The sequence below is a fragment of the Hypanus sabinus genome, chromosome 16 (genome assembly GCF_030144855.1).
Source record: "Hypanus sabinus isolate sHypSab1 chromosome 16, sHypSab1.hap1, whole genome shotgun sequence".
NCBI classification, from domain to species: Eukaryota; Metazoa; Chordata; class Chondrichthyes; order Myliobatiformes; family Dasyatidae; genus Hypanus; species Hypanus sabinus.
In genome coordinates this window covers 60,971,581-60,989,546 of record NC_082721.1, presented here as the reverse complement: position 1 = coordinate 60,989,546, position 17,966 = coordinate 60,971,581, and the positions used below count along the sequence as shown (strand labels likewise).

The 17,966-nt window shown below is 43.3% G+C and overlaps 1 protein-coding gene across 1 annotated transcript in view; it reads right to left on the bottom strand.

The window, feature by feature from the left end:
* Positions 1–11,404, bottom strand: part of LOC132406353 (AP-1 complex subunit mu-2) — a 60,132-nt gene extending 48,728 nt beyond the window's left edge. Inside the window, exons 1-2 of the mRNA XM_059991901.1 lie at positions 11,064–11,404; positions 2,495–2,651 (exon numbers count right to left, since the gene is read on the bottom strand). Coding sequence (XP_059847884.1) covers positions 2,495–2,651; positions 11,064–11,225 — 319 coding nt within the window. The 5' untranslated portion in view covers positions 11,226–11,404. The remainder of the gene's footprint in view (positions 1–2,494; positions 2,652–11,063) is intronic.
* Positions 11,405–17,966: the final 6,562 nt, after the last annotated feature.

The following is a 17,966-nucleotide window of genomic DNA, read 5'->3' as shown; positions in this document are numbered from 1 at the left end:
GAAAGAGCCAGCCTCAGTAGTGTTGGCTGAGACACAGTGTGGAGGGCTCGTTCATCAGAGCTGACCTACCTGGAGGGAGAGGGAACAGAGGGAGTTGAATAAGGGCAGGGGGAGGTGGCAAGTACCCATGTTGGAACTACAAGATATGGAGGAACAGACCCTGCAGATCATCAAAACCTGTAATAAAATCTGGAGAGATCACAGAGAAAGAGTCTGACCTGCTGAGTTTCTCCAGCATTTTGTGTGTCATTCTAAAATTTGGAGATAACCATTCTCCTTAGCCTAATGAACAAAATACCAACCTGTTGAGCCTGTTTAGCTGAATAACTTGTGACCCACCAGCAAGAATACAAATCTCTCTCTCTGTAGGAAGGAAAGGTTGTGGAGTAGGTTTATGTTGGTTGGCAGGACATTGTGGCCTGAAGCACCACACAATGCTGAACTGTTCTATGTTCTTAATGCCATCAGAAAGCTTTACCACTGAGTGAACTCAGAGAGAGAGAGAGAAATGGTTGTCCTTAAAGGATAAATTAGATTCATTAAGCAAAGAGTTAACATGGAGCAAAACAAGCCTCTTTCCTCCCTCCCACCCACCCACTCAAGCTCACGTACAGTCCTCCAACCCTCAGCCTCCCGCGGACTCATGGATTCACAGGCACTGGGCCTCTAGTTCCCCAGTGGTTTTACAGACAACCTCTGGGCTTTGATTTTTGGTATCGACCCCAGGACTCACCAACAAATGAGGTCACTACGTTTGCCTGCATTTGGCCCATATCCCTCTAAACCCTTCCTATCCACGTACCTGTCCAAGCACCTTTCGAATGTTGATCATATACCTGCCTCAGCCCCTTCTTCGGGCACCTCATTCCATATACCGACTGCTGTCTGGGTGAAAAAGTTGCCCCTCAGGTTCCTATTAAATCTCTCCCCATCACATTAAACTGATGCCTTCTAGTTCCTGAATGTAAGTAGTGGGAAGAAATCAGGATACCAACCTCTCAGTCAACTGAGTAGCGTAAATGACAAAAGTTGAAAGTGAAATCTCATTCAGTATGCCCAATACCAGACTCATCTGAGGTTAAGGTGTGGGTTTGAGACGTACAAAAAAGCTGGATGAACTCAGCAGGTCGGGCAGCATCCGTTGAAAGAAGCAGTCAACGTTTCAGGCCAAAACCCTTCATCAGGCCTAAAGAAGGAGGGGGCAGGGACCCTATAAAGAAGGTGCGGGGAGGGTGGAAAACCAATCAGAGGAAAAATCGAGGGGTGGGGGAGGGAAAGCAGAGAGGGGATAGGCAGGAGAGGAAGAAAGAATCTAAGGGGAAAGCACTATGGGTAGTAGAAGAAGGCAGAGTCATGAGAGGTGATAGGCAGCCAGAAGAGGAGACAGGGTGAAGGTGGGATGCGGGAAGTGAGAGGGAGGGAATTACCGGAAGTTGGACAATTTGATGTTCATACCAAGGGGCTGGAGACTACCCAGATGGTATATGAGGTGTTGCTCCTCCAACCTGAGTTTGGCCTCATCATGGCAGTAGAGGAGGCCATGTATGGACATATCCGAATGGGAATATAAAGCAGAGTTGAAGTGAGTGGCAACCGGGAGATCCTGTCTGTTGTGGCGGACTGAGTGTAGGTGCTCGACGAAGCGGTCCCCCAATCTGTGTCAGGTCTCGCCGATGTAGAGGAGGCCGCACCGGGAGCACCGGATGCAATAGATGACCCCAACAGACTCACAAGTGAAGTGTTGCCTCACCTGGAAGGACTGTTTGGGGCCCTGAATGGTGGTGAGAGAGGAGGTGCAGTCAATTTCATCGACTTTGCCTCTAACTTTCACCCAGCCCTCAAATTCACTTGGTCCATCTCGGACACTTCTCTCCCCTTTCTCGATCTCTCAGTCTCCATCTCTGGGGATATGATGGCCTCCTCTACTGCCATGATGAGGCCAAACTTCGGTTGGAGGAACAACATCTCATATACCATCTGGGTAGTCTCCAGCCCCTTGGTATGAACATCGAATTCTCCAACTTCCAGAAATTCCCTCCCTCTTCTTTCCCCCATCCCACCTTCACTCTATCTCCTCTTCTAGCTTTCTATCACCTCTGCCTTCTTCTTCCACCCATAGTGCTTTCCCCTTAGATTCTTTCTTCCTCTCCTGCCTATCCCCTCCCTGCTTCTCCTCCCCCACCCCTTGATCTTTCCTCTGATTGGTTTTCCACCCTCTCCCCACCTTCTTTATAGGGTCCCTGCCCCCTCCTTCTTTAGGCCTGATGAAGGGTTTTGGCCTGAAACGTTGACTGCTTCTTTCAACGGATGCTGCCCGACCTGCTGAGTTCATCCAGCTTTTTTGTACGTCTTGATTTGACCACAGCATCTGCAGTGAACTTTGTGGTGTGGGTTTGAACAGCCTGTTTGATCAGAACTCCAAGGCTTTGTGAATCATCATTTTTACCCACTGGGTGGAGACACTGCAATGCAATCTGTCACACAGAAAGGATACGGTACAGGTTTCGGTGTTTAATCCACAAGAAGTGAACTTTGCCATGAGCTACTAGCGGGGAGAGAGTTCCTTCATCTTCCTTCTGTGTTAGAATGGGGATGAAGTGCTCGATCTCCGACATGTCCACATCGCCTTTGTAATTCCGACATATTAGGAGCTGTAACAGGAGGTTAAAAGACACAGATACTAGTGTTTGCCACCCTCCATTCAAGACTTAAAATTACTTATTGTCGTTCTTCAGTACACAAGTGTAAAGGAGAACATAATGATTGTTACTCCGGGTCCAATACAGCATATAAAAAAAACACACAAGAAGATAAAGAACACAATAAATATAAATAAAAGCAATCCTATAAAACACAATGTGGAAATAACTGTTGATTGTGGCATAATCTTAAGAATATGCATAAGATTAGCTTCTAGACAGTACGTAGATGGATCGTACAAAGTGACACTAGCCGCAGGGATACCTGAACCGATAGGAAATGAGAAAGTGACTCTTGGCAAGAGTAACTCTTCAGGCAGCAGCAGGGAATATGGCAACACAGTAGGACAGTGGTTGTGTCGGTGTAGGTACGAGGTGTGGAGTGCAAGCATAAAGTGACAATGCATGGGGGGGGGGGGAAGGGTGCCATCCTCATTTGCCTTATTTTAGAGGAGAGTGTGGAAGTTCTCCCCAGCACCCTGTCCAATATTTGTCATTTAAACCAACACGAAAAACACCAATGACCAGCAATATCACTGCTGCTTGTGAGGGGTTGTGACATGCAAATTGGCCATTCAGGTAAAACTAGTTGTGTTTTTAGAAGTAAAGCAAATTGGATTTTAGTGACAATACACATTTCCTTTAAAACTTGAACTCTTCACTTCTCTGAGTCCTGGAACTTCAGCTAAACCCAGAGATTAATTTTTGCTGCAAGACATTGACTGTTACCTGGTTGCAAATTAAACTCGCAGCAGTTTCTTTTGACCTTTCAAATTCTCATGGAACTTGGATTATTCACCTCAAAACTCTGCATCTGCAAAAATTCTTCAAGGTTCAAAGGGCATAAGTGTGTTCCACAGAGTCACAGAGACATACAGCATAGTCTTAGGCCCTTCCGCCCACTGAGCCTGTACCAAAGATCAAACAACCACTTACACAAAACCTACACAAGTGCAGACGTTGGAAAACTGGAGCAATGCGGACAAAATGCCAGTGGAACTCAGCACTTCAGGCAGCTTCTGCCCCTTTCTTTCCAGTCCTGATAAAAGGTCTCGGACCAAAATGTTGACTGGTTATTCCCCTCCAGAAATCCTAGATGAATTCATTTTTATTATAACAGAGAACGGTATAGCTCTTCCCCACACAATGTTGTACCCAACTTTTAATCTACTCTACTCCATAATCAATTTAACACTTCCCACCCACACAGCCCTCCATTTTTATTTCATCCATGTGCCTATACAGGACTCTCTTAAATGGCCCTAATGTATATGCCTCTACCATTACCCCTGTCACCTACCACTCTACGTAAAAAACTTACATCTGACATCCTCACTTTCTTCTGATTACCTTAAAATGATGCCCCCTTTTATTAGTCATTTCAGCTCTGGGGGAAAAGTCCACTCTATTTCTGCTTCCCATACTCTTTTACACCTCTAACAAGTCACTTCTCACCCTCCTTTGCTTCAAAGAGAAAATCCTGAATTCGCACTCCCTCTGCTTATAAGACATGCTTTCTAGTTCTGATAAATCTGTTCCAGACCCTCTCTAATACTTCCACATCCTTCCTATAATGAGATAACCAGAACGGAACACAATATTTCAAGTGTGGTCTAATCAGTTTTATAGAGCTGCAACATTATCTCACTGCTCTTGAATTCAGTCCCCTGACTAATGAAGGGCAACACACCATATGCATTCTTAGCCACTGAATTAACTTGCACTGCATCTTTGAATGATTAACAGGGATCCCAAGATCCTTATGTTCCTCACACTGCTAAGGATCCTGCCATTAAACTTGTACTCTGCCTTGAAGCTTAACCTCCAAAATTAAAGCATTCTCCCCATGTTCTTCAAAAATTAGCTTTGCCACAAGTACATCAAAACATAGAGTGAAATGCATCATCTGTCTCAACAACCAACATAGTCCAAGCATGTGCTGGGGGCAGCCTGCAAGTATTGGCACACTTCTGGTGCCAACGTGGCATGCCCACAACTCGCTAATCCTAATGCATATCTTTTGGAATGTGGGAGGAAACCAGAGCACCCGGAGGAAACCCACATGGTCAAAGAGGGAACATACAAATTCCTTATGGACAGTGGTGGGAATTGAACCCTGTTTGATGGGATTGTAAAGTGTTACGCTAGCCACTACGCTACCGTGCTGTCTAATCCACTTCCACCAGATTCTACCACTCGCCTACACAATAAGTGAAATTTGCAATTGCAAATTAACCTACCAACCTGCAAGTCTTGAGGATGTGGCAGGAAAATGAAGAGCCCGCTGCCTTTACTAGAATCTGGAGCAAAAAACAAACTACTGGAGGCACTCAGAAAGCCGTACAGCGTCCGTGGAGGCAGAGGGATGATTGAGGATTCAGGTCCAGACTCTGCACGACTTGATTCACATCCTTCAATCTGTTTCATTGCAAATTGCTTACACTGACACAAGATCTCAGCCCAAAACGTCAACCACCCCTCTGCCTTCACGGATGCAGCCTTACCCATGGAGTTCTTCCAGCAGCTCTTTTTTTGGCCTTTTATGTCTTGTCATGTTCTATGAAATGCTTCAACATATGACAAAATAGACGTCAGTTTTCTTTGAGCAATCTTATGACAGTCCAATGAATCCAAATCCCTTATACAATTTACCTGTGGTTTCAGTAGTCACACATAAACGAGACAAAAAGTCATAGGATCAGAATTAGGCCAAACAGCCCATCGAGTCAGCTCTGCCATTTGATTTACTGTCCGCCTCAACCCATTCTCCTGCTCTATAGAACACTACAGCACAGTACAGGCCCTTCAGCCCTCCATGTTGTGCCGACCCATATAATCCTTAAAAAAAAGTACTAAACCCACACTACCCCATAACCCTCCATTTTACTTTTATCCATGTGCCTGTCCACGAGGCTCTTAAATACCCCTAATGTTTTTATGGTATGGTAACACCACCATCCCTGGCAAGTCATTCCAGGCACTCATAACCCTCTGTGTAAAAAACTTACCCCTGATGTCTCCCCTGAACTTCCCTCCCTTAATTTTGTACATATGCACTCTGGTGTTTGCTATTGGTGCCCTGGGAAACAGGTACTGACTATCCACCCTATCTATGCCTCTCATAATCTTGTAGACCTCTAACAAGTCCCCTCTCATTCTTCTACGCTCCAAAGAGAAAAGTCCCAGCTCTGCTAACCTTGCTTCATATGACTTGTTCTCCAATCCAGGCAAAATCCTGGTAAATCTCCTCTGCACCCTCTCCATAGCTTACACATCCTTCCTATAATGAGGTGACCAGAACTGAACACAATACTCTAAGTGCGGTTTCACCAGAGATTTGTAGAGTTGCAACATGACTTCTCTACTCTTGAACTCAGTCCCCCTGTTAATGAAGCCTAGCATCCCATAGGCCTTCTTAACCACCCTCCCCATCTCTGGGTGCTCTAGTTTCCTTCTGCTTTCCAAAGACATTTGGGTTAGGAAATTAATGGATCACGTGGGCTTGTGGGTCGGAAGGGCCTGTTACTGTGCTGTATCTCTCAAATAATTAAAATATCCTTACTAATCAAAAATCTATAAACCTGCTTTAAATACACCCATGAGCTGGTCTTCACAGCCAGTTGTGGCAATGATTTCCACAGACTCACTACCCTCTGCTTAAGGAAATTCCTCCTTATCTCTGTTCTAAAGAGATGTCCTTCAATTTTGAGGCCGTGTCCTCTGGTCCTAAACTCATCCACTATTGGAAGCAGCCTCGACATGTCTACTTTGTCAATATTTGGGAGATTTCAATGAGATTCACCCCACCCCCTTCATTCTTCTAAACTCCAGTGAATACAGGTCCAAAGGCATCAAATGCTCAAAGAGCACAGAAAGACAGGAGTAGGAAACAATCTCCCAGCCCTTCAAACCTGCCCCAGAACTCAACGTGATCATGGATGGTCTGCCCAGTCCTCTACCCCTCCTCACTGAGTTCCCACCTGCCTTCAGTCCCTGATCTATCAAACTCTTTTCTGCCTTATTTTCAAGCAGAACATAAGTGGCATGGTAGTGTAGCAGTTAGTGCTATGCCTTACAAGGGCAGTGATCGGTGCTCAATTCCTGTCCCTGTCTATAAGGAGCATGTACATTTTCCCAGTGACTGTGTGGTTTTCCTCCAGATGCTCAGGTTTCCTCCCCCATTCCAAAGACTTATGGTTAGGATTAGTGAGGTGCAGGCATGTTATGTTGGCACCAGAAGCACACCAACACTTGCAGACTGCCTCCAGCACATCCTTGGACTGTGTTGGTTGGTTTTTCACGGTATGTTTCTTTTAAAAAAAAATTGATATTTTATGCATTTCTACAATTACTATGGCAAAAGCCCAACAGCAAAATGAAGATTAATACAGTGCAAGATAAACATACAATAATATAATTCAAAACAATGATGAAAGAGCACCCAAAATAAAATCATGTAAAGTTAGTATCCTACCCACCTCCCACAGGAAAAAAAACTCCAGGCCAACCATTGCAAGATGTAAAAAATATTAATTAGAGCATTCAAATCCCCAAAACTGTAAATGAAAATAAAAACAAAGAATAATAATGCCTACTACCAAAGAAAGAAAAAAAGCTGAAAGTAAGGGATTGAAAAAAAGACAATCTAAAGAGGAGTTATGAAAATATTTGAGAAAAGGTCCCCACACCTTGTGAAACTTTATGTCCGAGTTCAGAGGTGAGTAGTAAATTTTTTCAAGGTCTAAACAGGATATAATATCATTAAGCCATTGAGCATGGGGCGGGGGTGGGGCAACATCTCTCCACCTAAGAATTAAGCGTCTAGCCAAAAGAGAAGTAAAAGATAATGTTCAACATTTAGTTGGACTCAAATGTATATCCCTCTCACCCAAGGTACCAAAAAGAGCAATCAGAGGATTAGGTTCTAAGTGGCAATTAAGAATATGGGATAAGGTTAAGAAAACTTCTCTAGACTAGGACAGGCCCAGTACATATGGATAAGAGAAGCCTCAACACCTTTACACTTATCATAAACAGGACTAATGTGAGGGTAAAATCGGGACAATTTAGATTTGGACATATGAGCCCTATGAACAACCTTAAAGTGTAAAAGACAGTGGCAAGCACAAGGAGAGGTTGAATTAACTGACTTGAGAATTGAGTCCCAAACCGCATCAGATAAAGAAACATTTAAGTCATGCTCCCAAGCCGTTCTAATTTTATCAAAGGGGGCACGCCGTAGGGTCAGTAATTTATCGCGAATAAAAAATATTAAGCCTTTGCCCAATGGATTAATAGAAAGAAACAGGTCCACAACGTTTTTCTCAGGCATCGCAGAAAAATCGAATAAAGGATTAATGAAATGTCTAATTTGAAAGGAATCTAAAGGAGTGGGCATTAGGTAGATTGAACCGCAGAAAGTTGTTGGAAAGTTGAGAAATGATTATCAATGAAAAGATCTTCAAAATGCCTAATGCCCATTCTATACCAATCATAAAATGTTGAATCTTGCAGAGAAGGTAAGAAAAGGTGATTATGCAAGATAGGACTAGAAATAGAGAAACCATGAAGACCATTAAATTTTCTAAACTGGGCCCATATTCTCAGAGTATGTCTAACAAGAGGATTAACAATTAGTCTAGGCAAGCAACAAGGGAGTGCAGATCCAAGAAGTGCAGAAATAGAGAGATCCTTAGTGGAATTCAACTCCATTGCCACCCATTTAGGACAATCAGACTAGTTATGATAAAAGGACCTTACACGGTATATTTCAAAGTACTGTACATGCAACAAATAAAGGAAATCTTTCTTTACATTTCAAAATGCAGGAACTCCCATTGGCTACCATTTCAACTCCATTCATATTCCCTCACCAGCACGTCTGCCCATGGCCTCCTCTACAGCCATGATGAAGCCAGGTGCATGTTGGGGAGCAAACCCTCATATTGTCCTGGGAGTCTGAAACCTAATGGCATCAATGTCGATTTTTGAACATCCATCAACCACTCCCATTGTCCTACTCCCCTCACCCTTTGTTTTCCCTCACTTTGAAGGCCTTTTTACCCTTTCTCTTTCATTCTGCCAGCCTCACAGCTTGCCCATCTCCTCTCTCTGGTTCCCCACCTCCTTTGCTTTGTCCATTGTCTACTGTCTTCTCCTGATTGATTCCTTCTTCAGCCCTTTCCATATTCCATCTGTCACCTCTTAGCTTCTCTCATAATACCCCCTGCCCCAGCTACATTTTCCATCACCTGGATTCACTTATCACCTTCCAGGTTTTGTTCCTTCTTCTCCCCCAACATTATTCTGGTTCTTATCATCTTCCTTTCCAAACCTGATGAGGTGTCTTGGCCTGAACTGTAGACTGTTCACTCGCCTCCATAGAAGCTGCCCGACCTGCTGAGGTCCTTCAGTGTTTTACGTGTGTTCAAGATTTCAGCATCTGCAGAATCTCATGTCTTTGGCCCAATGAATCCAACCTGACCATTTAAACTCATCCATTCCCGACAATGTGCCAATACCTTCCTTTACAACCCCTTCTACTTGGTGATATACATAGATATATTCGTAAAGAAAGCTTTTGGCATAAGGAAATTCACAAATCAGGGCTAGGAATCCAGGCATTGGGATGTTTCGTTGAAGTTGTAGAAGACATTAGTGAGGCCAAATTTGGAGTATTGTGTGCATTTATGGTCATTTACCTGCAGGAAAGATATCAATAAGATTGAAAGAATGCAGAGAAAATTTACACGAATGTCGCTGGGACTTGAGGACTGAGTTATAGGGAAAGGTTGAACAGGTTAGGACTTCATCCCCTGGAGCGCTGGAGAATGAGGGGAGATCTTATGATGTCATACACAATTATGATGGGATCAGTACTTGCAGACTTTATCCCCTCAGGTTCTACTAGTAGGGGCTATAGGTTTAGGGTGAAAGGTGAAATATTTAAGGGGAATCTGAGGAGCAATCTCTTCACTCAGAGGGTGCTGAGAGTATAGAATGAGCTGCCAGTGAAATTGGGAGATGCAAGTTCAAATGTAACATTGAAGAGAAGTTTGGCTAGGTACATATATGGAAGGGCTTTGGTGGGATATGGTCTGGTGCACAGATAAAGTTAGACAGAGGACCAGGACAACTAGAAAGCCTGCTTCTGTACTGTGGTGTCCTAAGAATCTAACTCCTTCAATACTTGTAGAGTAAATCTACAGAGGAAATCTAAAAGCCAGATGAAAAAAAAATAAAACCTTTGCAGGAACACAACATATTCTGCAGATGCTAGAAATCTTCAGCATCTCACACAGAATGCTGGAGAAACACAGGAGTTCAGGAAGCATCTATGGAGGTGAATAAACGATCAGCAATTCAGGCTGAGACCATTCACCATTGATTTCTCCCCACTCCCACTTCTGTCTTTTTCAACTCTAGCTCCCCTCTTACCCCTTCTCCTCATCTCTCACTGGTGCTTCCCGTCCTTCCCTTTCTCTGATGGTCCTCTATCAGATTCCTTCTTCTTCATCCCTTTACTTATTCGAAGCGCTTACCATCTCCCAGCTTCTCACTTCACCTACCAGCTTCTACTTCTTCCCCTTTCCTCTCCCACCCTGATGAAGGGTCTCGGCCCAAAACGTCTGTTTATTCCTCACATGCTGCCTGGCCTGCTGAGCGCCTTCAGCAGTTTGTGCAGCTCTGGGTTTTCAACATCTGCACAATCTCGTTTTCCACCAGTGGCGTTTTTTGCTTCTGGTTTGTTGATTGCAACCCTAGATGCTGCCTGACCTGGTGAGTTCCTCCAGCATTTTGTGTGCAACTGCTGGGGGAACTCAGCTGGTCAGGGAAATGGAAAGTCAATTTTGTGTGCAACTGCTGGGGGAACTCAGCTGGTCAGGCAGCAAAGTCAATTTTGTGTTTTATTTGCTCTAGATTCCAGCATCTGCATCTTGGGCCTCCATTTTGCTACCAGAACAGGCAGATCACCATAGTCATAATTAACCCTCAAATGCAAGGCAGCCATTAAATCAGATTGAACTGATTTCCTCTGCTCAGCTTTAATTTGCATCATACTTAGAACAGAAGGAAATCCGCATCGAAGGCCTTGGCACAGGTTTCAACATGTCATTACTTTGTACTTGAAAGAGCAAAGAACAGTTTTGGAAAGTTGAAAAGTTCCCATTCTTGTGAAAGTTCCAGTACTAGGGCTAAAACCCAGTGAAACAGGAAATGCAGCATCGACCAACGATCCCTGACAACGCAAGGCGTGGACCTGGATGACCTGCACCTCGTTAACCGGCCCGGGGAAGGTAAATCCTTCCCTCTTGCTCGGAATTTTAGGAGATTCCAGCTGGAAGTGACCATGAAAGAACTTACCTTGCCTTTAAGATCAAGGATAAAGACCGCGGAGGCTGACATTCCCCGTGCCTTCCAGAGTTGCTGAAATCCCCAGCAGCCACTTCCTGCTTCCCTGCGCACCTTTCCACAGGTAACTCCCGCCTCCGACCGGCCTCTTAAAGGTGAGGGTGTCGCCCGCATTTCCTGTCCCCCGACAGAAAACGGCGCAAGCAAATCTTGACTAACTCACAAAATGCTGGCTGAACTCGGCAGGTCAAGCAATGTCCATGGAGCCGTTGACGCTTCAGGCTGAAACCCTTCATCAGGACAGGAAAGAAAGGGGGCAGAAGCCGTATTAAGAAGGTGGGAGTGGGAAAGGATTACGAAGTGAGACCGAGTAAGGAGCAAGGTAGGTGGGTGGGGTGGGGGGCGAAGGGAGGTTGAATAGGTGGAAAAGCTAAAGGTCTGAAGAAGAAAGAATCTGATAGGGGAGGAGAGTGGATCATGGGACAAATGGAAGGAGGAGAGGCACCAGAGAAGGGAGAGAAGAGGCAAGAGGGGAACTTGAATGGGTGGTGATAAAAGAGAGAAAAGGGAGGGGGATTCCAAAGTTGCCACTAGAAGGGGAAAAGGGTGTTTTGTTAAACTGCAAGTGAAAGTTTTAAGAAAAGACAACAGATGCTGGAAATCTAAATCAAAAAGAGAAATTCTTGAGAATACTCAGCGAGGGTTAGACGTGGAATGAATTAAGTAAGAGGAGGTGTCTGAAAGGTGCCTGCTGTCAGTTCACCAGACTGAACAGTCCTGATGAAGACCCACGGCTCTAAAGGTTCATTCCTCTCAGGAGATGCTGAACCTGCCGAGTCCCTCCAGCATTTTATGTGTGTTACTGAAGATCAGATAAGGCCAGGAGGATGCTTAAGAAAGGAGAGCTAGAAGAGAACACGAGAAGGCTTACGGGAAACCACAATGCGTTCTACACGTACCTGGTGACCAGGAGGGTGCCGGTGACTAGAGTGAGGATTGGATAGATCAGGAATAAAGGGGAAACACAAGCCTGGAGTCCCAGGATGTAGCGAAGCTCCATAATGAACACTTTGCTGCACTATTCACCAGTGAGAGGCTAAGTTATTGAGTGTGAAAGGGAATTTGACAGAGGACAGCATAAAACAGCCTGATATGCTGGAACATGTCAACGTTAAGAAAGAGCATGTGCTGGAACTTATGAAAACCATTATGTTAGATGAGAGTCATAGATAGAGTGGACAGCCAGAGCCTATAGACCTGACACGCAGTAACTAAAATGTTCTTGAGCACACTTGTTACCCTGCAGCTGAATGTTCTTTTATACAATATTAATGTAATTTTGAAAATATGTTATGCAAAAGCAAAAGTTATCAAATTACCGTCAAGTATCTTGGTGATACCGTTTGTTAGAGTGACAAAGTGAAAGCTGTGCTTGCATCTGTAAGTTCTGACATCGACACTGCGCCTGTTGTTTTACTCTTTGAACATGTGTGTAATCGCTTGGAGAATAGGTTTCCCGACAGAGAGTGGCAAGCTTTTGACTATGTTGCAAACGCAAACAGTTTTGAATTTGGAAAAGAGAATTTTACCACTGACAAAAGAAATTACTCGGCTACTATTATGAACTACGGCGAAAGCATTTCTTCAAAAATAATGCAGCAATAGAGTGATTTCAAATTTGTTAATTCTAAGAAAGTTAAGCTTGGCGTTCTCTGATGTGTTGAATTTTGCTTAGAATCGAAGAATTTGAAGAACTGTCAACTTTCATTGACATCGTTGGAACATGTCAAGCCTCTAGTGCTGATTGTAAAAGCGGATTCTACCTTATGAATCTAATCAAATGTAAATCCTGAAACAGTGGAACATGTTGATGAGGATTCAGACATATCTTTCATCTGGATGTGAAATTAATCTGGATAGTGTTTATAGACAATGGATTTGTAATAGGCAGATGAGAAAAAGTTCACCCAATGTGAAAGATTTTCTGTGATGCATTGTATTACATTATATACTTTAATTAATAAATAAAATCAAAAGTATACGATTCTTCAGTTTACAATCTAAATATTCCTAGTATGCATATTACGAAAACATTTAAAATGCCACTCAGTTTGCAGGCCCTGTCAAAACCTCCTGCCCAGGTCAATGGTTGGGCCCCTTAGCTGCTTAAGAAAAAATTAGAGGGAATGTTAGAGCAAAATTAGGCCATTCAGCCTATTGAGTCTGCTCGGACATAACATATTGGTTAATTTATTATTGCCCTCAACCCCATATTCCTGCTGCCTCCTGTAACCTTTGACACCTTTACTCATCAAGAGCCTATCAACCTTGTATTTAAATGCCGCAAATAACTTGGCCTCCGCAGCTTTCTGTAGCAACAGATTCCACAGATTCACCACCCTCTGGCTAAAGACATCTTTTCCTAGGGTTGAAATGGCTAATACAGGAGGGCATAATTTTAAGGTGATTGGAAGAAAGTATGGGGCAGATATCAGAAGTATTTTTACAGAGAGGCACATTGATGAAAGAAAAGCGGAGAGAGAGAAGGGTTTTGAAACATCAAAACACAGAAAATGTTTGATCCTAGAGTAGGTTAAAGGTGGGCACTGCATTATGGCTGAAGGGCCTGTACTATGCTGTATTGTTCTATGTTCTATATTTATCCAATTTTTGCAGGTCCAACAATTAGGAACAGACTGTGGACGTCAAGAAGGGTTAGACAGGAGAACACACACCAGTCTTCATCAAGGGATCAGCAGTGGAAAAGGTGAGCAGTTTTAAGTCACATCACTGAAGATCTATCCTGGCCTGACATATTGATGTAATTACAACAAAGGCATGGCAGCAGTTACACTTCATTAGGAGATTGGCATGTCACCAAAGACTCTAGCAAATATCATGGAGAGCATTCTAACAGGTTGAATCGCTGTGTACTATGAAGGTGCCAATGCACAGGACTGGAAAACGTTGCAGAGGAAAAGAAAGGCTTATCTTGTTGCTTTGTCTTGTTACTGTTGTTGCTGCTTGTTTGTTTCTGCAGAACGTTGTGGGCAGAATGTGTGGCTGCCTCCAGAAAATTGTTAATACAAGGGATGCATTTCACTGTATATTTCAATGTACGTATGATAAATAATTGAATCTGAAGCTGCCAACCTTGTCCCCTTTGCCCCTTTTTGAACCATATCCCTCTAAATCTTTCCAATCCATGTACTTACCTAAATGTATTTTACATGTCCCTGTTTGTATGCACTTCAACCACTTTCTCTGGGAGCCTGTTCCAAATACCTAGCAGGATTCTGCCTGAAGAAGTTGCCCCTCTCCTTAAACCTGTGCCCTCTAGCTTTTAGAATCCCTCTCTGCCAAAAAGACTGTGAATCTCCCTGATTCCAGTCCTGATGAATGGTCTCAGCCCAAAGCGTTGACTGTTTATTCCTCTCTGTAGATTATGCCTGACCTGCTGAGTTCCTCCAGCATTTTGTGTGAGGTGCTCTGAATTTCCAGAGTGTCTTGTGTCCAGATATCTAATGGAGAATAAAAAAATGGTACTAATGTAGAATTAATTTAAGTGTGTGGTTGATGGTCTCACATGGTTTAAAAAGAACATGGAAAATAGTAAGACACACAAAATGCTGGAGGAACTCAGCAAGTCAAGCAGTAGCTATGGAGGGGAATAAGCTCCTTTTTTACCCTTTCTTTCCAATCCTGATGAAGGGTCTCAGCCTGAAACATAAGCTGTTTTTTGCTCTCCATAGATACTGCCTGACCTGTTGAGTTCCTCCAGCATTGTGTGTGTGTTGCTGTGACTTCCCTTCCTCCATTTGTTTCACGTCAATATTTTTGTTGTGTTATTCTCACACAATGCACCCTCGGACACAAGGCAGAAGCCGCTAGGTTCTGTTTGCTGGTGATTATTGCTGCTTTACTGTTAAGGAGAACACACATCTCTGACTGAGTGGGCCTCCAGCTCTGTGGTTTAACTGTGACACTCTCCCCTTGTGCAAATTTTTGGTTTATCTTCCCACCCAGTCGAAACCACAAGGTTTATCCAACATCAACAAGAAAATGTGAGGCCCTTCGTTCGAATCACCACCCCTCCTCCAAAGGTCAGCCTCTGTCCAACCTGCACAGCACACGCTAAACCCCGCGAGCATGTTAAGTGCCAAAACAACAAACACGAGAACTGTGTAAGCATTGTCCTAGCTGGAGTGAGTTTGCAGGGTGGTTTACAGGAAAAATATTGTGCAAAACAAGAGGAGGTGGAAGGTGGGAAATTTACATCACCATTGATATTGTAGATTACTGCAATGTCCTAAATCTAGAGTTATTGAATCTTACCCAGGTAGCCCCATCTAAGCTCGTCCCATTTGTTCATGTTTGGTCCATATCTTTTCTATGTCAACCATCCCGCTCCTGAACCAGTGTGGATAACTTCACTCACTACAACACTGAACTGATTGCTGAACACAACCTATGGGCTCACTTTCAAGGACTCTACATCTCATGTTCTCAATGTTATTTATTTATATATCATCTGTCTATCTATTTATTTTATGTATTTGCACAGATTGCCTTCTTTTGCACAATAATTGACTGTCAGCCTTTATGTACAGTTTCTCATTAATTCTATTCCATTTAATTATTCTATTGTGAATGCCGACAAGAAAATAAATCTCAGGGTAGTATACATTGACATATAAGTACTTTGATAATAAACTTACTTTGAACTTTAGAGCTGTCTGAGTGCTTTTTAAATGTTGTTAATGTAGCTGCCTCAACCACTTTCTCTGGTAGCTCATTCCACATTCTCCTTAAAAAAAACATGAGAAAAAATTAAGTTGATAATCTGATTCATAAAAATGCCGTGTGCTGTGGTTTAAAATTATTCCCTGATCTTCTCTCTGTATAGGGTGATTGTCATTTTTGTAATTTTAGTTCAGATCCTTTGGCCTACAATCATGTACTGACCTATGAACAAAGATCAACCTAACCCTTCCCTCCCAACATACCCCTCCATTATATTTATTGTGTTTTAAAAATATGTTCTTCATGATTATTGTGCTGAAATGGATCCAGAGTAACAAACATTTTACTCTCCTTTATGCTTGTATACTGAAGTACAACAATAAACAATCTTGAATTGTGAATTTTTCTTTCAACAATGTTCCTAAATTTCCCTTAAATGTCCCTAATGTATCTGCCTCTAGCAGCACCCCTGGCAGGGTGTTCCTTATACCCACCACTCTGTGTAAAAATCCCACAGTACCGCTGACATCTCCCCTGTACTTTCTCCAATCACCTTCAAACTCTACCCTCTCAGATGAGTAATTTTCACTCTGGGGAAAGGTGTCTGGGTGTCCAGAAGCTGCAGAGGAAGTGTAGTGCAGGTAAACAAGCTGCTGGCCCACAGTGTGGTAGATTGTGAGTTTAAGAGTCTATCTTACAGTCTTAAAACAGCAGGGTGAAAGCTGTCCTTCAGCCTGGCAGCATGCCTTTCATGCTTGTGTAGCTTCTGCCGATGGGAGGGGGGAGAAGAACAAATATCCAGGATGGGTGGGGTCTACGATTGTTCTGGCTGCTTAACTGAGGCAGTGGGAAGTGAACGTGCTATCGGGGATGGTGGTAGAAGCAGATACATTAAGCACATTTAGATAAGCATGTGGATGGTAGAAAACTGGAGGGCTATGTAGGAGGAAAGGGCTAGATTGCTCTTAGAATAGATTAAGATATTGGCATAGCATTGTAGGCGAAAGGGAATGCACTGGGCTGTAAGGTTCTATGTTATGCTTTATACTTCATCTGCTACTGTTTCACTTTGCACTATCATTATGTACAATGTAATGATTGTTCTGTATGAACCATATGCAAGTTTCCCACCATCCAGGGTGAGCCCTCTTCTCATTACTACCATCAGCAAGGAGGCAGGTACTGATGCCTGAACATGCACATCCAACTTCTTCCCCTCCACCATCAGATTTCTGAACAGTCCATGAATACTACCTCACTACTTTGCTCTCATTTGTACTAACTTATTTTGAAAAAAATATTTTTATTGTGTCCGAGAGTATTTTTAATGTATTGTTGCTGCAAAAAAAAAACCATGACATATGTCAGTGATAATAAACCTGATTCGGATTCTCTGGAAAGTTATCTCACATGCAAAGTGGCAATCCTGGACCAAACTGGAATCACTGAAGGATGTTCGACTGCTGAGACAGGGCTGGAGTGCTATAACTTCCTACAAAGTGAAACCAAGCAACATAGTTGGCCACAAGGCTTCGCTCCCAGATAAGCTCGATGCTTCTTATGCTCGCTTTGACCGTGAAAATATGAAGGCACCTCCACAAATTCCCACAGCCCCTGTGATTTCAGTCTCTGAGGCCAATGTGAGAGTATCTTTCATGAGGATGAACCCATGGAAAGCATCTGGTATCTGGCTACGTACTAAAAATCTGTGCTGGAGTGGTCACCGATATCCTTAACCTCTCGCTTCATCAGTCTGAGGTACCCACCTGCTTCAGGCAGTCTTCAATTATACCAGTGCCCAAGAAGAACATGATAACTACCAAAATGACTTTTGTCCAGTTATGCTTACATTCACTGTGATGAAGTGTTTTGAGAGGTTGGTGATGAAACATTTCAACTCCTTCCTGAGAAGTGACTTGGATCTGCTCCAATTTGCTTACTGTCACAAGCAGGTCCCCAACAGATGTCATCGCATTGGCTCTTCACTCAACCCTGGAACATCTGGACAGCACAGCTGCGTACATCCTCTTTATCAACTTCAGCTCAGCATTCAATACCATCATCCCCTCAAAACTAATCAGTGAGCTTCACGACCTTGGCCTCAATACCTCCTTGTGTAGTTGCATCCTTGAACTCCCCACTTACAGGATGCAGTTAGTTCAGACTGGCAAC